At 43.8% G+C, this 25821-nt stretch overlaps 1 protein-coding gene across 1 annotated transcript in view; it reads right to left on the reverse strand.

The window, feature by feature from the left end:
• Positions 1-662: 662 nt before the first annotated feature.
• LOC146854040 (alpha-N-acetylgalactosamine-specific lectin-like) overlaps positions 663-25821 on the reverse strand; it is a 224077-nt gene continuing 198918 nt past the window's right edge. Inside the window, exons 6-7 of the mRNA XM_085650489.1 lie at positions 25220-25292; positions 663-901 (exon numbers count right to left, since the gene is read on the reverse strand). Coding sequence (XP_085506615.1) covers positions 883-901; positions 25220-25292 — 92 coding nt within the window. The 3' untranslated portion in view covers positions 663-882. The remainder of the gene's footprint in view (positions 902-25219; positions 25293-25821) is intronic.

The raw sequence follows: 25821 nt of genomic DNA on the forward strand, positions 1-25821 counted from the left end.
CAAAGGCCCTAGGCAATCAATTAATGCTGAAACTTTTTAACTACACCCCCCTAGTTTTTAGATCGTTCTAGTATTGATTTGAGCGTTTTTAATGTTGTGTCTTTTGTACATAAGAATTGTTGAACCTTCCTTTTTATAATCTTAAACAGCAACATTGGTAAGGTTTTAAGTAACTGCACAAAAAAGTATGTCATTCATTCACTTAGAATTCCAATGACTTACTACGTAAAGTCATTGGAATGAGATGTATAAACTAGGTTCTGGAATAGTAATTGGCCCCTGGCCCCGGACGGACGTGGACAGGTGCAGATTGGCTTGCCTTTGGTGCTCCAGCGGCATGCCCGCTGCTGGTCCGTACTGCCGCCAGTGCTTTAAGGGCTCCAGAGCTCTTCCTAGCTCTGCCCTTCTGTGTACTGATTGGTTCCGCTAATTGAATCAGAACCAGACTCAACTCGTCCTAATGCGTGCTGTGATACGATTAAACAAATCTGATTCAAGTTCACAGTACTTTAGTTTTAAAAAGATAGATTTTTAAAGGTCAAATTCAAATTCACAGTGCTTTAGTTTCCTAGCAAACGATTTTAGTAGACAGAGATGTATATTCAAATGGTTATTTATGTTTCTAGGGAAAGTGTGCTCATATTTCCAAAAAAACACAACAATTTCAAAGATAGCATTTTTATTATTTTTATAAGCAATCATATTTTAGAGTCAGTTCACTTTGATAAGACAATTGTCTCTTTGTAAATGAATCATAAAAATCACACGTTTTTGAAAATCACAGTTAAGATATCCTCTGATCTCTGAGAGACACTATTTTAGTTGGATGCTTGTTTTCATGTTTCTGGCATTGACACCAAGATTCATATACTTTCAGAGGACTTAATCAGTGCCACACAGTCTGAAAAAGACAAAAAGACGTTCATTAACAATGATACAGATCTGTAATTATGTTTCCCCAACCACCAGTAGTATAGTGTTAAACCTCTCCCTGTATTCAATTCGCACTACTGTGTCCTTTATGAGTATACTACAGCGCAAATTCAACTCCGTTACAGCACGAAGGGTGAAAGTCATCAATCACTGAGAAATGGTGTCTGCATTATGCCTCAATCCTGCAGACAAGGGATTGCATTTAAAGTTTGCGGAAGACAAAAAGTCATGTTGTCACCATAGCTGTGACTACACATTCATTGAAGAAGTTTCAGGTATTTCTGAGTGTTTGAGGGGCTGAGAAAGAGGAATTTGCAAAGTCCTTTTAAATAATTTGGACACACGTTTCTCAATACAGTCATATTTGCAATTGTTAGGGTAAATACCCAGCAGCACAAAAATCTTGCACCTCCCAAGAGCAGGCATAACAAGGAGAACTATTTTTATTTGTCCTCAGTTTTTCCAATTTCCATGTGTGCTGCAATCTGCAGCACACATCGAAAGAGGTAAACATCTCTGGATTGTTTTTGTGCCAGAAGGTGCACCTTCCTGCAATGGAGGCACCTTTGCACCATGGTGCAACTGTGACTACGTTAATGGTTGGCAGCAAATTGTACGCCAGCGCAGGGGGAAAAGACAGGAATGCAGTACATTGTAGAAATATGTTGTATTCCTGTCCTTTCAAATTGATGTAGGGCAGTGCAGCAAGACTTTGCTGCGTAGCGCCAACATATGCAGCTTTGCATCATATTATAGACAGTGCTCCCAACGGATGACCACAGGTCAAACAGCAAAATAAGTTTGAGTGGTAGGTGCACCAAGTTGGGATAGTAGGTTTAGTCCATCATCCTTCCTTATCTATAATTGAATTAAAATCAGGCATCAGCCAACGCGGTTTGTTCCTTTTGCATAAGGAACTTCATCAGGGCTTAATCTGTCAAGAAGAGCATTCACAAATATCCTTAGTAGTCGCGGTAGTGTAGCCCGGGTATTCACCTCAGAGTAAGGGTAAGTAAAGTCAAATCTCAGCTTGAAATCCTGGTGCTCAATGTCCCCGGGTTACTGTATGGTTGCCAGCTTTGCATCTTGGTGTGAGGGTGTCTCCGTTGCAGGCAGGATTGTTTTTGTGTAGGAAGGGGCACCTTCTAGCACAAAAACTATACTGTGAGGCGTTTTCCTCTTTCCAGGTGTGCTGCAGAAGGCAGCACGCATGGAAAGAGGAAAAAAACTAGGAAAAAAAAAAATATTTCTCCTTATTACGTCTGCCCCGGGGAAGCGTAAGGTTTTTGCGCTCCATGGGTGCTGCGTGGGAAAACCCACCGCAACACTCATAGATTGCCTCCTTTACACAGAGTAAGGCAAGGCAGTGACTTGCGCTGCTTTGTCGTACTCCATATCTATGAGGCCATGCAAAGCCACGCAGAGGGGTTTGGCATCAACTTGTTGATATGATTGTGAGGCTTGCACTACCAGAATGTAAAAAAAAAGTGATGCCCCCAATATGACCCCAAATGTTTAACAATATTTGGTAAATATGTTTTTCTGTTTTGTCCGGTTGAATTTATACCATGTAGCGGTAATCCAACATAAACACCCACAAATATATTTAACCATATTGAGCCAAACTGAAAAATCTGCTTAAGGCCCATCTGATGTGCGCTTGATGATCTAGTTAGTGCTTCTGAGCTCCTCATTATTTCCTCTCTGATGTAGGCTGTTAAAAGTAGCACAATATAGGCCCTGCACTATGGTGCTCATTTGAGATTCATGCAAGAGAGCCAATAAATATGTGACTATTGGAGATGGATTTGAATAACTGCTGGCAACTAATCGAAAATCTTCAGCATCTGTGCATCTGTTTGAGAGAGGTTCCGGAAGCACTTGTATTCGCTAAGGAAGAATGAAAGTTGGTCACCCTGCCCGTAGTGACTAAGGCGTAGCCATCCCAGCAAATTGTTCACAAGTCTTGGATGGTGGCATTCCTTATATTGTTTTGAGGTGCAGTGTCTGCCCACAGGGAGGATGCCTGCAACCTCAAGTAACCCTGATAAATAGATTACCTTAATATTTAGGATTTTTTTCAAACTATGTGAATGCTCTTGAGTTAAATGTGCATAGGTTCTGCAGTAGTCGCTGTGGACTCCAGAATATCTGCTTCCATAGGGCAGTTGTTGATCCCCTTTGGTGCAACTATCTTTAGGGCTCTCGCAGATGATTATAAATATCTTTAGTGGAAAACCAATTAGTGCAAGATGAAGGATGACTGCTGACCTTAGAGAGATTGCAATGACAGCCCAGTGCCTCACTTCTTCCTTCTATACAGGTCTAGTCTGAGGCAAATACACACCATTACCTGCAAGAGCAGCCCAAAGGGCCTGCAGAGGCAGTTGCACAAAGGGGGAGGTTTGGGCAGAATTTTGATTACACTGAAGTAATTAGAGTGATTTCAGTTTTGGTATTACTCTCTGTTGTGGAATTACCAATAATGATGGGATTACTCCTGCTTCCATAGCTAGGACTAATTTAGGAGAAACAAATCCTACTGCAAGAGCACGTTTGGAGAGTGGCCGCTTGTGCTCACTATTGGTGTTTCTTAAGGCACAATGCATCCTTGTGTCCACATTGGATGTGGGGGATCATTTTGCACACTAAAAATAGCGCTAAACGGTGGGTGCAAGTTGAAGGAAAATCTTACCCTAAGAACACGTTTAGCGAGTGTTGGGCCTGATGTACTTGCCATTACTTCCCACTAAGATCCTGCCTTCAACCCTCCTGTTGTGCTGACTTTGTTTTTGCTGGCTTTACGACTGCGCAGTTTACCACTGCTAACCAGTGCGAAAGTGCTTGTGCTCTTTCGTTAAACATGGCAACATTTTCTTACACCCATTTGGCACATTTAATTTACTTATAAGCCCCTAGTAAAGTGGAACTTTATGTATCAGGGTCTGTAAATTAAGTGTTACTAGTGGGCCTGCACCACAAGCTTTTACACTCTCTTGTGTATCCCTTTAAACATGTCTTAGGTCTGCAATTGCAGCCTGTGTATGCAATTTCAACATGCCTGTTCCATTTCCATCTGACAAAATAAAACTTTTGTAAGGCTTAAACCTTTCTTTTTCTAATACATATAAGACACCCCTAGGGTAGGCCCTAAACAGCCTACAGGGCAGGGTGCAGGTATTTAAAAAGCAGGACATATACATGTACTGGTAGTAAAACACATTTTAAAAAAATGTCTTTGCTGCAAGGCCTACCTTTCCCATAGGATAATAGTTACATTTAATAAAATATATTTTTTGAATGGGAACAGGTCAAAAGTTTAGTGTCTTTGGAAAAGTAATGAAAAACTATCTTTCGTATTTTTTATCACAATTATGAAAACACCAGCTTTAGAAAAGTTGACATTGTCCTACCTTAGCCATTTAATGCCTGCAGCCTGGTCTGGGTCACATGACTGGTTGCAGTTGGACTTTCAGTATTCCTCCAACACATCTACAGACAATTCAGAGCTTAGTTGAGCCTGTATGGCCCCTCACTGGCAGGGTGAGGGCAGAGCTGAGAACTGCCCCACTTGCACTTGAATAGGTTGTGTCCTACTTCCAAACAAAGGATTGCATACCTTTTGTAGTTAGTGTGAGGCGAGGGCAGGGGAGACAAGATGACTGGGTACTTGAAGGGGAATTCGCTAGAACTTCTCCCACTTCAGAGACCAGGTATTGGACCTCAGACTCCAACTCTTCAGAGCACTTCTGTACCAGTGGAAGACTCGGTCAGAAAAAGGATTGCTGTGCTTCTGAAAGGATTCCCACTCTGGTGACCTGCTTCACCACTGGACTGCTACTCTGTTGGATTGTTGCCCTGCTGTCCTCCTGCCTGGGGAGGAGGACTGAACCTGCACATTGAGCCAGGATCACCAGAGTGACTACAAGGGCTAGTTGACTGACCTCCTGAACAGAAGCCTCAGGGTCAGAGCAATCTTCCAATAACATTGAATGCAGCACATAGACTCTTGTTATGAGTCTTGCCCTCCAAAGTCATGCCACCCCAGTCCTTGACCCAAGGGAGTCGGTCTGAAGTTGCTCTCCCAGTTCATCTGTGGGCCGAGCAGAACCAAGGCATTTCCTCTGCTGCACAGCACTACCCGCAGCCCATCAGAACTGCTGCTGCTTGATGCATCCTCATGCAAGGCCATCCATAGGCGCATTGTACTGCTTGGTAATAATTTTACCGAAACCTCTAAAATTGCATACAACTGGCTCTACTGATTGTTTTTTGTTGTTTAGGTCTTAAATTATTTATATTATTTTGATCTATTTTTCTAAGTTGGTGTGATTTTCCTGTATGAAGGGCTGTACAAATACTTTGCACTTCGCCTTTAAGTTAAACCTGACTGCTTTCTGGAATGCCACTGGAGGGATGAGCACAGGTTAATTTGGGGAGTGCTTGTGACTTAACCAGGAGGACCTGGCTTGGCAGTTCGGGCTGGACTGTTCCCACAAGGCACAGGGTCAAGACTGATTTGCATATGGCTGGGTTCAAACTGGAATGGCATGGTGAGCAAAAAAACAATAGATTTAGGCCCAGATCTCTGTACTGGGGTGAATGTATGACATTGTTGTGCATTCTGTCCATCAACTGTTGTTTCTGCATGTGACTTAACCATGGCAAGGATTGTGGTTGCTGCTTAAGTAGGGTCTTACCCACTCAATAAGTAACACAATTTCTTATATTGCTGATCAGCAGTAGGGATTTGGACTTATGTACATGCAATGCCATAAATTGATTTTTTTGTTACACTGAAAATCTCAGATTAATAATATGAGAACGTTTTAAGTTTTTTACATTTTTATTGATTAGCCTTATGCTTTTTCCAAATTTTCCCTTACTCTACCTGAGGTTTGTGCCTAGAGTCACACCTGTCTGAACCTTGCCAACCCGGATGCACAACCCAAGGCTGAACTCAATGAGTTCTAGAAGGAGAGGGGACATCCAGCCAAGCGCACCACCAGAAGGTTGGAGCTACAAAGGCTGCTGAGTGCTTGGGTGGAAGTCCACCCATCACTAGCTAAAGCAGAGGATGATAAATATGAGGTGGAAGAGCAAATGGAAGACCTGGGAACAGGGCCTGAAATGTAGCACCTAGCATAGGGGGAAGTTTCAGTCCCTGCCTAGGAACTTCCTCCCAGAGAAGAAGGCAACATGTCTGTACAAGGCTTATCTCTAAAGGAGTGGACAGGAAGGCAGAGAAGGAGTTTAGATAGTCTAGCTTAAGATATAGAGGAGAAGAAACTGGCCATGGAGGCCAGACAGAAGAAAGCTGAGGCTGAGACTGCCTTGGCAAGAGAAAAGACAGAGGCCGGAAGAACCTTGGAGGAAAGAGGCTAGTCATGAAAGAGAGGAGAATGGCCCTTGAGTTAAGTTGCAGAGAGCTGGATATAAGAGCTAATGGTGGCAGGATATCCTCAGTACCCTCTGGACACAAGAGGATCCACATTCCTCGCACCCCCACCATGCACATTTTTCACATCAATTATGTGCAGTATTATTATCAATGGTGTCATAGAAGATGTTATGAGTGATGATTGATTCGGGGTAATTACTAATTTATGAGGAGGGGGCAAGTTATAGTTACCACAGGGCATGAGTTAGAGTTACCAGAGAGTTTAAAATATTAAATTTCCACTCAAATCGTCCCCTAACTATAACGTTACTTTAACCTTCATTTTTTCAGTGAAGTTCTTGGGTTTTTCAATGCAAAGTGATATTTTTGATAGCATGCGGAAAGTGCTGCGTGGTGGGGGTTGGCCACAGGGCATGGCCGGCGCCTGGACCTTTGTCTAACCCTCTGACGACTGTCCAACACGACCCTGCACACAGGCTTTGGATGTGAGCAGCAGGGGGTTGGCTGGTGGGCCTGGTTTGGTCCTTTCAAACTTGCAACTAATAACAACCGGGAGGCACGTCTAGATCCACAAACACCTAAACTTCCAATGAATAGACTGACATTTGTGAATACATTCAGCACCTTGTCTAATGGGATTCAGAAAAGTGTGCAAAAATTGGCGCATATTGAGCACCCGTAAAAAAGAGATCCCATTACCTCTATTCTCTTTTAAAAGGAGCTCCACATTGCGGGACAAATTGGTTCATACCAGGCCGAAAGTACAATCGACCCGAGCCTGTGGAACTCTATGGGATCTCCCAGCAGTTCAAGGACATTTTCCCTGCTGGGCGTGCGCGGCATGTCCACAGACCGCACATTCAAAACAGTAGATATTTGGACCGGGAGACCGTGGGTGCAGACAAAACATACTAACTGCAATAGTGATAAACTTATCTATCTGATTACTTGTCCCTGTAAATATCATTATGTGGGAATGAAGACTCGCAGGGTTAAAATGAGAATTTTGGAGCACAAGAGTACGATCAGGTGTAAAAACAGGCTACGAGACTGACAAAACATTTCCTTGACCTTAAACACGCTGTACATGAGTTCACATGGACTGTTCTAGAACAACCATTCATCCCGAGTCACTTTACGGATGTATCTAAATCTCTGTTTATCAAAAAACAGAGGTGGGTGTTTAAACATCAGAGGGATAAATTGGGTCTCAATGATGAGATCCCTTGCACCTCCTTATAGCATCACTCGGTAGTCTTTATGGTTCCTCTGTTAATGAGTATTGTTTGAGAAGTCAGTAGGAGTAGATCTAGTGGACCTCATTATAGTACTATTTGTCTGTGACAAGCTTTTGAAAATGTAGTGAAATCAACGTTACGGACTTTTAGTTAATCCCCATTTAATAGTACTGGTGGCAGTAGTTGGTCAGTGACAACTTGGGGTAACTAACAAGAGGTAATACGCCCTGCTTTTAGAAAACCTGCTTCTTTTAAACATCAATAGAGTATGATCTGCCAATGGCAGGTTAGGGCATATACATCTGCATATTAATACCGAGTACCTTCTATAGGGAAAGAACTCCACTTCTGAATAATTCACACATATTGAGTTTACAGACACAAGGGTAGATATTGTCATTCCCACTAGTTAGAATTCATTCCTGTTTATTGTCCTTTTGTGAACAAACTTTATATGCCAATGCGCTATTAAGAATAAGTAGGAAATACGCCATGCCGATTTAACTAGCAGTCCTAAGAGACTGAGTTCCTTCCAGATTGCCAATATTCTTTCATTCAAGATATAATGAGCAATGCGCTAAGCCCAAACCACATAATTTCCCAGGAACTCGCAACACGCAATGCTCATTAACTACATTTCCCATGATGCAACGGGTCATTGTGTAGTTTTGCCCGGGTGAGGTCATCAAACGGCGCTGTACCGCGGGTAATTGGTTTAATCTGCGCAGGCTCTTTTATATAAATACTGGGTTCCCCTGCCGTCGGTCACCTACGTATGCGGCTCAGAAGCAGCCCGGGGTACCGACGGACAGGACAGAACTTTCATGAAGCTGATTTAAGAACCGTGCGGATAATCGATTTTACTATGCTAAGGGCTTGAAAGCCTTTTTTGTCTCGCTCTTTACCACACTAGCTCTGTTGTAATGGAGCGGAACACGTTTATTTTACCAGCGAAGCCTTTTTGGTGCAAAGTTCTCTATGTCGCTTTGTACTGTCTCAATAACGATAGTTGACTGCATGTGTTGCTTTGGCATTTTAAACATCACAAACGAGAGGTGGGCAGTTGCATTCTTAATAAACAGACATAGTCTGTAATTATGTTTACCTTGTCTTTACATCCATGACAATGGTTGAAATTTAGGTATTTTTTACCAAGTACATGTTAATTGTAGACATTGTGACTGCTAGGTGCATATAAAGTCATGAGATCTAAAAAAAAGACATACCTACTTCATGCCAGCATCTGTCTGTTGTACACTGTAGTTACCATGTTGTTCTGCCCCAGAAGAAAAACGGCATTCACAGACTACGAAACAGACTTTGTCTGTTTACTGTTCTCGCCCTTTTTTTTCTTGTTTATAGAGCGGGGCCTCATTCCCTGAGCCGAAGCCAGGTGAGGTGAGGTTGTTTCCTCATGAATTACGGGTAAGCACATCAAAGTACATGTCATGTAGTTGTATATTATTCAGATACTTGCAATGCTGGTCATTGTTGTACCACACTTTGCACTGATATATAACATACGTTTTTGACCTTTTTTCCGGTTTCTTTTACATCATTCTTTTTCCCTCCAGGTGCCATCAGCATTCTGTAAATTCCACGAAGGACCTATATATCAGTTCATATGGTTGTATTTGTTCTAACCTTGGGTTTTCAGTTTTGTCACTTTCAGTTATTTATCACGCAGTAGAAATATTATATTGAGGTCCTGAGGAAGGCCTGGATCATATAATATCCGCATGGCCGAAACATGTAGACCTTGTTTATACACCTTTGCAGTTATTATGTCAAAACTGCATTTGCACTGTTTTTAATTTGGTTATCAAGAGATAACTAATAAACTTTCTTTTCTCTTGTTACCCAATTTTGATCTCACTTCACACACTTATGCACTGCGCCCATCACTCGCATTCATCACAAATCTTCAAATCTATTGGTTCTTAGGGAATCCTAGAAAAACTAGATTCTTATGAAAACATCCATGAGCTCCCCCTCTCAGTGAGGAGGTTGTCGCCCTTGATTGCACTAGATTGCTACCAGGAGGAGATCACAGATGATGAAGCATGTCACTTCAGTGAGTGATAGGAATCCGTCCTTTTTTAAGGGTTTTCCTTTTTAAAGCTTACAGGTTAAAAGGTCTCTGGTTATGTGTAGGGTCTGTTTAAGCGCAATAGACCTATGGATATTTGCTGTTTTGAGAGTCATTATTTGGGGACTATATCCATGCTTGGTCTTTAAACATTCCCTTAGACTCCCTATTACTTGGTGTTTCTTTTGGGCCTGGTTTGGTGACAGGCCGTGTGTTCAAACCCCAGCAGGCAGCCAACACCACTTTGAGGATGGCCATGCTATTACCATTCCCCTCCCAATGCCATTTTGAGCACTGGGAACCCCTTTCCTAGAGGACTTAATTTTAACTGGAGGGGGTGTGTCGACTTCTCGCCCATGCAGCTTTGGTCACTAGGGACCCCATTCCCTGAGTGATTATTTTTAAGTTGAGAGTAACTATGACCCTCCTCACAGGCCACTCTGGGCCTGGGGTCCCCATCACCTGGGACCCAAATCTATTTCTAAAGGGCAGACACGTGCCTCCCATACCAAGTTACAAGGGGCCCCAGGACCTCAACCCCCAAGATTATTTAGGATTATAAGGGCACACAGCCCACTCCCAGTGCCAATAGAGACTGAACATAATGAAAAAGGGGAAGCAGGCACCCAGTCTCCCTACTTGAGTGTTAATAGGCCCCAGGGACCCCATCCCCAGGGCCAATTAACATATTAATGAGGAGGTGGGCTATAATAAGCCTTTTATAGCCCTGGGGATCCCATCCCACGTGGCCTGATTTAATTGTCAGTGGGTGTCCCAGTGCCCACCAGGGGAACCCACCAAGCAGCATGTTGGGGGCCATGAGAAAGGCCCTGGTCCCCTGTGGCCCCAGCCAACTCCCTATATGGTTTGGGATACAGCATTGCTCCCATCTGGCCAGAGCTGCTGTCTTTGCATACTCCCTCTGGGTGGGAGCAATATCTGTTCCCTGCCCACAAGAGTGCAATCCACTAGAAGTCTGCTCCTACCCTGCTGATGCAGGTAGGAAATGCATACTTGATTCTGCTTATTAGGAGATTTAAAAATACCACCCCAGCCAGGATCACACATATGTTTCTCTCCTCACACTGATGTTGGCAGGGAAACTACTCTATCCCTGGTGTGAGCTGGCCCTGGGGGTGGGGTCCCCAGGACCTTTTTGGGGTTGAAGAGTGGGTCCACACGGCCTCTTAGAAGCTTGGGAGGGAGGGCATGAACTCCCTCCCCCTAAATAGAAAATGGACCCTCCGGTCTCTTGCCCACGCCATGGGGTATTTTTTTACAATCACGGGAGTCTGTACATTTTTTGGCTACATTATGCTGAGGATTCTTATTTTTGGCCTCAGGTGGGGTCTGTCTGGGACCTCACCACCAGGCATATCAGCATATCCTACCCTGCCCCTATGTATTTTTTGGGATTCAGGGCTGAGTTCCAAGTCCTAAGATGGCTGCAAGCCACATCGTTGTTGTGTTGGCAGCCAATGAAATCTCAGGTGGACATCTCTCTGGTCGGAGGATCCTCCACAGCTTGAAATATACAGAGTTTGGGGTGATCAGTCAAGCAGGGGCCGAGATGAAGGGGGTCCCAATTCATTTTACTGTTGGAAATTTAGACACTGCTACAGCCCAAATACTGAGCTGATTTACACCTGATTTGACGAAAAAAACTTGGTCCAGAAAAAGTGTGTTTTGTGGTTTGGTGTACATCAGTTCAGTAGTTGTGGAGAAGTTTAGGTTAAAAACAAAATTGTACATTTCACATTGCAGAGTATCCACAGAGCAGACAGATCTCAAAGTGAGATTTGATTGGCTGCTACCAGCTCAATCAGCAAGTGGTGGCGTGGTGGCAACCATCTCATAACTTGGAATTTGTTTTGAGTCATAAAACAGGTCAACCGAAACATAAGGGGGCAGGGTAGGATTAGCATGACCCCCAGAGGCCAGGTAGTGTGGTCCCAGAGGGGCACTGCATGGGCCGGAAACATTTTTTATATTTTCTTGCTGTGAATTTGTGGAGGATGCATGAATCCACAGCAATATTATTTTTTATAAAGAAACATGTCACCAGTGCTTCTTTTCTAAAATGTTGCCTGGTGCGAGGGAGACAGGGGAATTGGGGGACAGCAACATTGAGTTCGTTTGGGGAGGGGGCGAGTTTGGTCCCATATCCCTAGGCCTGGAATGGGGTCCACAGGGCTCGAAGTATTTTTTCAAGGGAGGCGAACATACAGCTTCCTCCATGAGCCTCAAAAGGCCCCAAGGACCTCATCACCTGGGGTCACCTTACATCTTATGTCCAGGGGAGTCCACATGAGGATGTAGCTGTTCCCCGACCCACAACGGGGTAGACAGGAAAACTTGTGTCCACTTGGCAGGAGCATTTTTAAAACTCCAGCCAAATGGGAGCAAACAAAAACTCTGATCTCAGCTTGAAAATGCACCTTCAGTCTGGTAGCAGAGCACCCCCTTTGAATAGAGTGTGGTGCCTCTGGGGTTGGGAGCAAAATGGTTCAAGGAGGGGGGCGCATAGCCCTCCCTTTTTAGTAAAAAAGGCCCTGAAAGATGCGGTTCCTAGGGCCTAATAATGCTCAGGGAGGGAGGGCACACGGCCCTCCTCTCCTCAAAAAAAATGGCCTGGAGTTACAAGGGTCAAATAAGGCTCGGGGGGGGGGGGGCTGAGCATTTCACTTACCTATAGCATTAATTTAACCTTTAGTGAAATGTTTAGAACAAAAAAAAACCTGGTCCCCAGGGCCCTGGGGCCACCCCCACCACACCTCTGGGACAGTCATGCACTGTCATGGCTGCTATCAAGGGAATTGCTACAGAGCCTGGCCAGAGACCAGATCCTCAGTCCAACCCCTGTTTAATATGACCATATGCTCTGCACAGTGTGGGGTTGGCTGCCTTTAATGCGATTGGCCACAGGGATCTGGCTTGCGGGGTTGTGACCAGCCCCCCAGTGTGGGTTTGGATGCATGCAAGGGGTTGGTTGGTTGAATTTTGGATTTACACATGGTAATTCAATGAAAAAAACAAAGCTAAAGTAACTTTATAGCTAATTAAAATATTCAGTAACAACGTAACATTTTAATATGAAAAAACACTGAAATTCATCAGTTATAGTTACAGTAATTTCAAGTAGCTATAACTTATTCCCTTGCCATACGCTTCTAATTACCCCACTTATCACATCAATCATGACATCTTCTATGACATCACTTCAATATTTGCAATGACATTATAGATTAGGGACATCCGTCATTTGAAAGAGGCCAGTTAATCACCATACACTTCTCTATGCACACTCGTCATTTGAGAGAGAAGCCTGAAAATATAGGCCAGTCCATTCACACAGTCTACTATGCACACACGTCATCTGAAAGAGAGCTCTCAAAAGAGAGGTCAGGCCCTTCAGCACCCTACTGCGCACACCTGTCATCTGAGATAGGGGTCTGAAACAAGAGGCCAGTTCTCACCTGCACCCTACTATGGACACCCATCATATAAGACAAGGGTCTGAAAGTGGAAGCCAGTCATTCCCTTTACACTACTGCATACACCCTTCATTTGAGACACGGGCCTAAATTGAAAGATGTGTCACTCTCCACACCTTACTATTCACACATGTTTTTCAATAGAGACAACTCAGCGAAGAGGCCATTCCCTCCACTCACCCTACTTAGCACACCAATTATTTGAGAGAGAGGTCTTAAAGGAGAGGCCACTTGCTCCCCATAACCCTACTGTGCACACCCGTCATCTGACAGAGCGTTATCTAACGAGAGGCCAGTCCACCCACACACACTACCATGCACATCCATCACCTGATAGAGATGTCTCAAAGGTGTGGCCACTTCCTACCTACACTCTACTATGCACACCTGTGATCCAAGGGAGTGATCTCAGTGGAGAAGCCAGTCCCTACACACACCCTTCTATGCATACCTGTCATTGAGTGAAAGTAGTTTGAAAGAAAAGGGTAGTTCCTCCTCACACTCTTGTAAACTCACTCATTATGCCAGATAGGGTTTCTATTGGAGAGGCTATTCCCTTCCATATACTACTATTTCCCTACAGTACTGTTGTGATTTCACAAGAGTCTTGCAAAAGTAGAATGCAAGCTTCCGGGAGTGAAGCTCACTACATGAGGTTCGTTTGATCTCGCAAGCGATTCAAGAGACTCACACAGAAAGTTACTTGGCATCCCACTAGGTGTTATACGATCCTCCAAGAGTCTTGTGAGATTGTATGGGGAGAGGTAGAGAAAGAAGAGCCTGGAGGAACCAATAGTTAATATTCTAATTACATAGTTGAAGAAATGCTGTGATATGATTGGCTGCAGAGGCAGATATGACTCGGATTCTAAATAAGGTTTACTGAGTGAAAAGCTGTTTTTAGAGGTGTAGATTTCTAAATATATCTTTTAAGAGGTAGAAATTAGAATGTAGAGAGATAGCAGCACATATTGCACATTGTGTTAAAAAATGTGTGTAGTTGTAAGTAAAAGAGGTGGTTTCTCAAATTATAATACAAAGAATATGCAATCTGTTAATATAAGCCTAAGTGGTTTTATGAATCTTACTGTACACATAGCTTATCCCTGTGAGATGTTTGAGTGGAGATATTGCTATTTGTAGTGTAAACCATCATGATCACTTTTAGGAAAGATGTGTCAAGAGGAATATGTAACTTTATAAACTTTTTGTGAACCAGGTTTGATGACATGTTATAAAAATCAGGAGAAAGGAATAAAAAGTTACAGTAAGCTAGATATAAATATGTGATTGTGAGTGAAATATGTAGAAAAGTTAAGAGAGTATAGTAATAAATCAATGTTATTAATTATTGACTAGTATGTAAGTTTTACTTTTCTGGTTATGTTGTCTTTTTGTTGGAAGGAAATGGTATACACAGATTTTGAAAAAGAAGCATACCATGCCAAAAAAGATATGGAGGACAAAAAGAAAAGCTGTCTGCTTTTCAAAAAACAGGAAAGAATAACTGTATGTACAATCAGGAAAATAAAATTAATTGGAGAAGGTATTATGTTCTTATTGCCAACCTTGTCCTATGCAGGTCAACTAGTCCTGAAGGAAAATAATATCTTCTTGCATAAGCAGCAGAAATAGAACCTAATTAAGTGTAGTATGATTATTGTGTTGTTCAGCAGGAAGTACCTGAGCAGGCACAGTGTATCCAGGTTAAAAAGATGTGGATGCACACACAGAGCTCTCCAGTTCAACAGCTCAAGCTAACTCAGTCCAAGCTATCCTTGGTGAACTCCTTTTAAACTGTAAGCATGTAAAATGTTGCTGAGCCCTTTTTACCACTGGGCCTCATATTACAAAATGCCATACCAAAGATTATTTGGCAGGATGAGGTGGTTGAGGTGCTGCAATTACACGGAGCTTCTCATGAAGACATCATAAATTATTGAAGTAGATTGTTTTGTTTTACTGTTTTTTAAATAGTTTATTGTGGTTTTGTTATGTCATTCAATTATGTTGTTGTGATCACTGATTTGTTCACTTAACAGTGGTTATTGAAGGAATATTATAACAGTATTGTGATGTTGATCAAAACTGCCAGTTTCATCATCAGATGCTCCTGCGTGTATACATCTATACAGTACTATGCACAGCTTTTATGCTACAGAGAGATGGTAATGGAGAAGTAATTTTTTTGAATACCCTAGTGTGCTGACTTGTCTTGCATCAGTGCATCTCATTCCTTGACGAAGGCGGAGCGTGCACACCGCCTCAGAGACCACTGAGCGCTTCATCGAGTCCACAGCGGAGGCGGGCGTGTCTGAACGCATTGCCCAGAGATCCTCGCCGACGTACAAGGCTGGGAGGCTGATCGTGTTGGGGAAGGACTGCGAGAAGCTGGTCAGCGATTGCGAAGTGCAGCGGCTGGACCCGGGCAGAGCGGGAGTTTCGCGCCCCGGCTGTACAGCGGGCCCCCAATCGAGGAGATCTGCTGCTGCTGCCTGACATTGCTGGCGCCTCCCGGCTGCGGTGAGTGGGAGCGCGGTTCAGCCCAGGCTTTAGCTGCGGAGGCGGGCGGGGGTCTGGGATGGGGCCGCGGCCTGCGAGCTGTGGCTGGTGCGGGGGTGGCATCTGTAGGCCCCGTTTCTGCTGAGGAGCTGTGGGCGTGAGGGAGAGCATTGCTGTGCAAGGCTAGGACCGACTCATCGGCGGGGACTGGCGTCTCATACTCCCGGGTGGTGCCTTGTAGCTGAGAAGGCCATATTAAAGCTTCACTGTGCTGCCATCATTGAGTGCCACCAACAGAGTAAACGTGGTTGACTGTAATGTGTAGCATGCCATAAAGTGAAGTGCGGGCCTGTTTGTGGTGGGCCTACATGGGGTACAGCTTGGCAGTGCACAGTGAGGGGACCTGAAGAGCCTGAGCTGGTGGCCTTATTCGGAGGTTGGGTGCGCACCAAACAGGAACTAAAGCGCTCTCCGGGACATCGTTGAGTGAGGCTGTGAGCCCCAGGGTGAAATTGCGATTTCTTGTTGCGCAATGCGCCCCTGCTTTGATATTAGCCAGCGGAGGTGTTTTACACTGCAGGGGTGCTGTTAAGACTCTTGGGCTACAGTGAGGACTTGGTGCCTACCTAGTGAACTTTTTCTTCTTGACGTCTCTGTCTCTGCTCGTGTCTCCCTCCTGCCGCCGCGTTTGCCATCCTCGCGACCGCTGTGTGGAGGGAGACTACAACTTCCAGGCTCCCTGGCTCCCTAGTTCCGGAAGCTGTCATACCACCACCTGCGCCGGAGGCGCTTTAAATATCAATCAAGCCCCCGCGTCGTGGGAACGCGTGCGGGCAGCGCCGGGCTAAGCCCGGACAAAGGGCGGGCCGTCTGTGGTCGTCCGGGGCAGGTCGTGGCTGGGCTGGGCCACCTTGCTAACCCGTACTGGCTGTATCGCTATTGTTCCAGTTGGAAGGCTGTATGTGACCATCCTCCTCCGTGAGTGTGTATTATCTACCAGGTCACAGTTGAACTATATATCTTTGGACATTCTGCCTATGTTTAGAGAATTGATGATATTTTCCGCACTGTAATATATCATAATACTGAGTTTATATCTGCGTTATTACTATCACTTTGTTTGGGGATCATGACCTCACGTATTACTAGGCCCAGAAAATCAACGGTGGGTGCCTCTGTAAGGGGGACTTTGGATCTCTTCATAACCAGAGCTGCATCAGCCCTGGAGCACGAACTAGCCATCACAGAACGACGTCTTTCTTCTGAACTTCTTTATAAGAAACGCTCTTCACTGGGCAATATTCGAAGGGCAATTACCCCTTCTCCCAATAAAAGGAATAAAACAGACCAAACAAATGACACTTGTATCTCTACGGAGTCACAAGATCTAATTCCCTTCACAGAAAGGAATGCAGAAGACTTGCATTCTAATCCTTCACTTGATCATACCAGTGCTGATCAGACTTCAATTATATCTATAGATGACCTTAACGGTTCAAAATCCCATAATACACGGGTGCATTCTGCCCAGAAAAATAAAAAGAATAAAAATGGGATCAATCAGGCTGGGCGGTCTACTAAAGTATTTAAAAATAACAATAACCCTGCAGCTACCTCCAAATATAAGACAGAGAAGACCATAATAGACAGCCCCTCAATCTCGCCCAAATTCTTGAAAGAACTAATAGGTTCAATGGAACTATTAGTGAAATCCTTGATACTGCTCCTTTTAGAGAGAGTAAAAAGAATGTCACCCCAACTAGAGACTAGGGAACAAACTATTAAAACTCATACAGAAGTGAATAGGGCTTTCATTCAATCCAGAGACCCAAAAAAAATGGACGTTAAATCTCCTCAAGAACGACTAGGTGAAATAGTACCAAATCAACATTCTCCAGTAGGGAAAAAAATTCCCTCAATGACCCCCCAGATTCACAACAAGTCTGGTACTATTCCTAGAGAAGAGCGAGAGGTTGGCAAAGACAAGACTCTCACTGAACAGGAGAAATCATATGCATCTACACGTAGGCCGCTCCCAATTAGTGATAAGATAAGGGGTAAGCAACAAATTATAGATCTCCCCCCGGAAGCGGCTCCATACGTAGTGGTACTGACAGGGGTACCTGAATTAAACGGAGCAAGGGTTGAGGGACACCAGGAACTCAAGAATAAAGTTATTCACTGGTTAAGCTGCAATAGACCTTTGCCGGCCCATATTGATGGCGAAATTCTCAATGTTAGGAGACTATGGTGGTTGGGACAAAGACCTAAGGATATAAGAGGTGATCTCATTATTATAAACTTTAGAGATAGAAATGTGGTCAGACATATGTGCGATTGGCCTAGCAAAAATGGAGAAGATGTAATTTCTACTCGAGACTTAACATATTTTTATCCCCACTCCTTGCTGTCAAATTCCTCTAGACCCTGTCCTCGACTTGGGCGTATCAGAGAAGTATCTGGCTATACTGTGTCCATCTCGAATAGATACTCCACTCTCTCTGGATTGGAAGGTGTGGATTGATGCTCCACCCAGGTCCGTGGGGAAAATAGGGATGAAAAACAACTAACACAAAAAACAGAAATAGGTTTACCTAATGATAAATGTCCGAGAGCCCACTTAGGCGGCAATCACTCAACATTATTAACATCCCTGAAAGTTCCGATAGTTTGTATTGAACTGTCCCACAAACTCTAGAACCATTAGTAGTAAAACCACCAAATATTCTAGGAATTTTTTTTATCTCACCTAGTCCTATGGAAGTTTTAACTTCAAAACAGCTCAAAACTCAGACAGATAAAACACTGCTCAAACTAGGACTACCAATAACACTGCTTTTTTGGAACATAGCAGGTTTATCCCCTAAAATTGAAAATGGTAAAGGTCCAAAACTTTTTGAAAATTCAAACGTAATTTGCCTGCAGGAGACATGGTCCACCAATGTAATTCATCTTGTAGGTTATAAAACCTACTTTTCATCCGCTATTTTCATGTCGCCATTATTCATCGGGACCATTTCCTCTGCAATACTAATGACGCGCATATTCCCGATTCTGAAAGCCTGCAGTTTACAAGTAAGTTAGACCCGACTAACTCTCTCTCAGGGATCCTAGTGTACCGCCCCCCTGGTCATCCAGGTCCTTTTGCTAGTACTCTCCTGGACACAGTAGCTACACAGGCCCACTCCATCACTAATTTTATGATAATAGGAGACCTGAATGTTCATTTCGATGACCCCTTAGATTCTGGGGCTGTCGACCTGATCACTGATCTGGCGGCCCTTGACATCCGCCTTCTAAACTCTGGAGCTACTCACAATAAGGGTCACTTGCTGGACCCTGTGTTCACAAGTTCCCTCACTATGCTAGCTAGTGAGTCCCTTCCCCCCCCTTGGACGGACCACTTTCTAGTCTCCTTCCAACTACCAGGAACCTTTAGGAAACCTCAAAAACCGCCCACCTATACCAGGGACAGGGCCTGGTCCAGGCTCCCCACCGAAGAATGGGACAGGACCCTAAAGTCAACTACCCCTGCTTACGCAGAAGACCCGGATGTCGCCGATAGTAAATATAGAGAATGGATTACTACCTCCCTGGATCTCGTACTCCCATTTAGGACTCGGGAGGACAAAAATGGGAAACTGGGTTCCGCCCCGTGGTATACACCGGAACTTCGTCTATTACGCAAAAATTGTAAGAGAGCCGAACGACTTTGGAGGAAAGACTGGCAGCATGCCAGCAAGGAAGCCTACCAAAATTCAGTTAGATTATATAAAACTGCTATTAGGGGCTCTAAAGCTTCCCATTATGATACTCGGATAAAAGAATCCACTAATTCAGCCAGGGAATCTTTCCTAATTGTAAAAGAGCTTCTGAAAGTACCAACCACTCCGTCCTCCAATATCCCCCCTGTGGACCGAAGCAACGAATTAGCCACTTATTTTAACGACAAAATTGCCCGCATCCTAGCATCCCTTCCCCCTTCCAGTCCCTCTAGCTACATGGACAACGGTTCACCCCCCAACCAGTCTGGAAGCAGCTTACACCCTCAACTTGCGACATTTAGGCCAGTAACCTGCAACGAGCTAGAAGCAACCTTGACCAAAATGAAAAGCGGATCACCTTTGGACCCTGTACCCATTAGATTCCTTAAAACTGTAGCCCCCGTCATCATTCCCACGATCACGGAGCTTATTAACAGCTCACTTGCCCGGGGATCGGTTACCGCTAGCTGGAAGAGTGCAGTGGTGAAGGCACTCCTTAAAAAACCCCAGCTAGACCCAGCAGATATGGCCAACTACCGGCCAATCTCACTCCTCCCTGGTATCAGCAAGGTAGCCGAGAAATGGGTCAACGGACAATTGTCTCAGTTTCTCGAGGTAAATAACATCCTACGGCAATCCCAAACTGGGTTCCGCCCGGGCCATGGCACAGATACTGCCCTTCTTGCCGTCATCGAGGAGGCAAGGCGCATTCTAGATTCAGGAGGGTCAGTGGCAGTGATCCTCCTGGATCTTAGTGCAGCCTTCGACACAGTCAACCATCGTGTCCTCCTCAATCGGTTGACGGCAGCAGGGCTCACCGGGACGGCACTCAGATGGATAGAGTCCTTCCTTGCTGGGCGCACATTCCAGGTTTGGGACGGCAACCATCGCTCGTCCACTCTTCCCCTCATGAGCGGGGTTCCTCAGGGATCTTCCCTGAGCCCAACGCTTTTTAATGCTTACATGGCCCCCCTTGAAGACGTGGTGATTCCATTCGGTATAAAAATAGTGAGCTACGCTGATGATACACAGCTGGTCGTCTCCCTATCCCAACTAGACGACCACCCAGACAAGCTGGCAAACTGCCTTACGGAAATCCACGGTTGGATGTGCGAGTCATCACTAAAACTAAATGGGTCAAAGACCGAAGTGATGCTCATGGGAAAGCAATGGGTGACCATCCCCCCAGCGGTCTGGCCAGACGTGTTCGGAGAAATTCCTACCCCGAAACATGAAATTAAGACCCTAGGAGTATGGTTAGAACCCGAGCTCTCCATGAAAACGCAAGCGGCCAAAACTGCAGGAACCTGTTTTGGGCTTATGCGTACTACCCGCAGGATTCTCCCCCTACTCCCCCCCGCAGCCAGGAAACTACTGGTCCAAGGGCTCATACTATCACGTTTGGACTATAGTAACATGATCTACCTGGGAGCCCCTGAGGCCACCCTGGCGAAACTGCAACGAACACAGAATGCAGCTGCCCGTCTACTCATGAACCTTCCCTCCAGAGTGTCAGTGAAACCTGCTATCAAGGCCCTGCACTGGCTCCCTGTACGCCAAAGAGTGGAATTCAAAGCCATGTGCACGGCATACAAATTGATCAATGGAGGTGGTCCTTCGATCCTCAGCGACCTGGTTACTCCATATAAAACGTCCAGATCCCTGAGGTCCGAGAGTGAGCACCTAGCCAACATCCCCAAATTTAAAAAGACACGCACTGGAGGTCGACGCTTCTCAGTGAAAGCTTCCACTGGATGGAACTCCCTCCCACGTACCCTTAGACTGGAACCCAATTATATGATTTTCAGAAAAAAATTGAAAACACTTTTATTCCCTAAATAATGTCATCCCCCTTCTTTCCTCCCTCTCATCTGGACAGCAAATCTTTATAGCGCGGGGATGCCCTTGGGTCACCAGGCGCTTTACAAGTCGCTAAATAAATAAATAAATAAATAAATAAATATTTCTACACCCTCCGGCAGAGCAAAGGGTGGTCTAATTATTTACATTTCAAACTTGTTAGGAAATGTTCAGATAACATCGGTAATTCTTGATGTTCATTTTCAAATATTGAGCATCCGTTTTGCTAAAGGGGAATTGGTTCTCCTAGTTAACTTTTATAACAACTTAAAGGAGCTTGAATTACTGGTGGTTCTGCGACAGATCTCCCATCATTTAACAACATTGACAAAGGCATCCTCTATGGGCGCAACCATCATATGGGGAGGGGACTTTAATTTACATCTCTGCAAAACAAATAACGGGTTATTGTGTGGGTTAACAGACGAACAAGAGGAGCCAATTCTCCATTTCTTGCATACTGGCGCAGGCGCCTTCTTAAACGAAACACTAATCGATTTGGATCTTGTAATTGCCAATAGAAGGAATGCTGAAACCGATTGGCCGGATGCGACTTTCATTGGTAGAGAAAGTCATTCTATGGGTAATCGGGCAGAGGAATTTGACACGCATATTACCGTAAAAAGTGACCATTGTGCCCTGACCATAAGATTTATTCCATTATATGATTTCCAAATCCAAACATTATCCAGTGTATTAAGGCAAAATTCTCTTCACCTGGATAAACTTAATGGATATTCCCTGAAATGGGAAATGGTGGACTCGGTAGAAATTCAAAATAGAATGATGAAAGAGGTCCTTCATGACATCGTAAAATGCCTGGATTTGCATACCACGGATCATGAACTTTTGGCACACTTCGGGGAGATCCTGAAAGCAACTAACAATGCTTTGTTTGTGAAATCAAAAAAAATAACTCAGTTGAAAAAACCAGGATGGTTTAATCACAGATGTACGATAGCACATTATAAATTAAAAAAAGATTTGCAAAAAATAGACAGGGTGCCCCAGGAAATAATAATTTTGAGGAGAGAATATAACTCAGCCTTAAAAGCAAGAAAAACTGAACTCAAGTTGGATCTATGGGCGCAACTCCAGAAAAGCACTAAAAATAAAGACAGTTCTGCTTTTTGGACCATAGTTAAATCAACTTTTCTCTGTAATTCTAAAGATTCTCCAACCATTGAGGTGGCAATTGACGCGGAGGCTTGGGTAGAGCACTTTTCAAAGATCTTTGCAAACAATCCTTCGGAAGGGGATAGCCAAGATCCTGCAGTCTTAACCCCTTTAGAAATATCCTATCCCCTAAATATTGGCATAACCATAGAAGAAGTGATATTAGCACTAAAAGCTAGCAAAAATGGAAAGGCTCCGGGCCCGGATGGGGTCCCAATAGACCTTTTTGTAATCAAATCTTGGACTCTGTGCCCCAATTTTGACAAGAGTACTCAATGCGGCATGTGGGGTGGGATTAATAGATTCTTGGTCGAAAACAATTATGGTCCCCATCTTTAAGAAAGGGGATCGTCAAGATGTCACATGCTACCGACCAATTTCACTACTGGATTCAGTGGGCAAAATGGTGGGGAGGATCATTTTAGAACGCCTCCAGGGCTGGGCTGAGGATGGCCAAATTTTATCGGATATTCAGTTCGGGTTCCGGGAGGGGCTCGGAACAGTTGACCAGGCCTTAAACCTGACATTATTGTTGGGAAAATATATATCCACTAAAGGAGGCAATGTCTACATGGTGTATGTGGACTTGTCTGCGGCTTTCGATTGCGTTAGCCATACGAAATCATGGTCCATTTTACGGGACATGGGAGTAGACACAGCACTATTAAATTTCCTACGTGAATTATGTTCTAATGCCTCAGCTAGGGTAAGGTTTGGGGTTAATGGAGAATTAACCGCGTCGTTCGGCGTGGAGAGAGGAGTGAGACAAGGTTGTGTCCTGGCCCCCTTTCTTTTTACGCTTTATACCAACGGCTTGGAGAGAGCCATGCTGAAGGGGAGTCAGGACCTCCCACACGTAAAAGATCGCCAGATTCCGGCCTTACTCTATGCTGACGACGCGGTGATACTGGCCAGAACCCCGATTGAGCTACAAAGGGCATTAAATAGATATTCCGATTTTATGGGCACTTTAGATTTACGAATAAATTTAAAAAAAACCTTTGTTATGACTTCTGGCTCTAGCAAAAAAAGAATGAAGGAAATTTATTTGAACCAAGAGAAACTTGCCATGACAGATCAATATCCCTATTTGGGAATTATTATTGATCGCAAACTACAATGGAAACCAGCGATTGAATCTAGAAAGCTTCAGCTTGTACGAACTACAAAGGCCATTGTCAATTTTGCAACAAAATTGGGAAAGAGACCCCCTGTGGAACTCTTAAAAATATATCTAGCTAAATGTCAATCTGTAGCGCTATATGGGGCTGGTCTGTGGGGGTACGTAAATACACACTCTCTGCAAGTGATAGAAAATGCTTTCTTGAAATTCCTTTTATCCCTCCCTTCGAGTGCATCGACTTTCGCATGTCACTTAGAATTGGGTATCCCCCACATCTCAGACATAGCCAGAATTCAACCCCTTTTACTCTGGCATCGTATATGGTCTTTGGATAAGAATACATTTACACAACTAATTATCCGAGACTGTATGGAGCTGGATTCTGTAACCAAGATTGGATGGTTATCCCATATAAGATCCTTCCTAACTGATCTAGGTAGGGAAAAGTACTATTTGGTCCCAACCTTAATCAGATCAGTTGCACGCGCTGCATCGCATTTGGCGATGCAGCGCACACAACAAAATTCGTTTTATTAAATGTTTTCGTAACTTACCTGAAATCGGCCGTATGCCGCATTTTGCAACCCCCACCCTGCCCCTCCTCTGCGCCACGTCACTGCCCCACTAACACGCCCTACACGGGCCGCGGCTGATGTGGGGTGAGTACTTTCTACACCCTACCATGCATACTGCTATGCCTGAGGAAAGATGTGAGTGGAGAGGTAGTATCTCCTTACACTATACTCTAAACACTGGTCACCTTGATGCAAGGTCTCAGTGGAGAGGCCAGTCCCGCAACATAGTCTACTATACACAGTTGTTGGAGTTATGTGAGTGAGAACTCAGCCTCTTCTCAAACCCTACTATGCACTGACGTTATACTGTGAAAATCTTTTATTGGAGAGGCCATTTTTCCCCACGCCCAACTAATGGGACAATGAGTTAAAAGTACTGTAATGTAGAAAAGTGTACATTCCTGTGTAAAACAATTTTAACTGAGTCTCGTGGAATTGAAAAAAAGAACATGGAGGTGGAGAAAATCTTTCTCAAGAGAGAGGTTCCAGTGGAGAGGCTTCTTTTTTTCCAGAGTCTAATATACATACCCTACGATACTCAGCAATTATACATGCAATATACTTTAAATGTATGGGTTCGTGAGACTCTTGCAAGAGCTGGAGCAATATGCAAGTGAGGGTAGGTGTTGGGTTTCACCTGTTCTTGCGAGAGTCTTGCAGATGTCAGTATCACTAAAAAAAAGGGATTAACACAATGAAACAATCACATAAAACAATCACATAATGTTGGAATATGGTGACTCTGACAACAGCCTTTAATGTAATTTGAGATTAGTGATGACATAAATGATCTCATTGAACATGTCATGAGTGATGTCATATGTGAGGTCATATGCAGTACATTTCGGGGGCGCAAGTTATTGTTAGTGCTGCTAACTACAACTGCTGAATTCCTGTGTTTTTTAAAATTCAAAACGTTAATGTTGTCACTGAATGATTGTCCTAACTATAGGGTTACTTTAACCTTTGTTTATCAATCGATACATCCATGACTGTAGCACACAGCAAAAAGTGTCAAAATCATTTATAATATTTTAAATACAGTATGAATAATGGAGTCTTACCGATTACTGAGATAATATTTACAGACGTATTTGAGAAGAGTTCCTGGACTGTAATCATTCCACGCAGCGTGTCCTAGAGCAGAGAGAAAATAGTGTTGTATCATTGTTTCTGTTAAATTCTCCTCATCATCCTTAACTAAAGTACAGTCTTTTAACATTTTCCAGATTTATTTCCAATATATATGAAGAGATTTCAACAGATAGAATACAATAAGGCTTTAATGGATGATCTCAGTCAAATATGTCATTGTTTATTGGGTTTGGGCAGGTTTGGGTAGGTATCGGTCATCTAGACTATAAGGTTAGTGAGTAAACCAACTTTTTCTCCTTGTACCATTCTGAAGCTTTCAGGAGATCATATTACAAAGTTCAGCAATTATCCCTTTGGTGCATTATAAATTATTATACTGAATACAGGCCTATATTTTTATTTAATACTATTTGTTTACATGATCAGCATCAAAAGGTCAATAGAAAATGCAATAATAGCAATATGATAAGAAACATTTAAATATTATAATGCTTGGTGATTAAATATCAATGAAAACAAAAGATTTACATGTTCTGCGACCGCATAACTACTAAATTTGTTTTTCACTTGT

Source organism: Triturus cristatus, chromosome 4_1 (genome assembly GCF_964204655.1).
Source record: "Triturus cristatus chromosome 4_1, aTriCri1.1, whole genome shotgun sequence".
In the NCBI taxonomy this organism is placed as follows: Eukaryota; Metazoa; Chordata; class Amphibia; order Caudata; family Salamandridae; genus Triturus; species Triturus cristatus.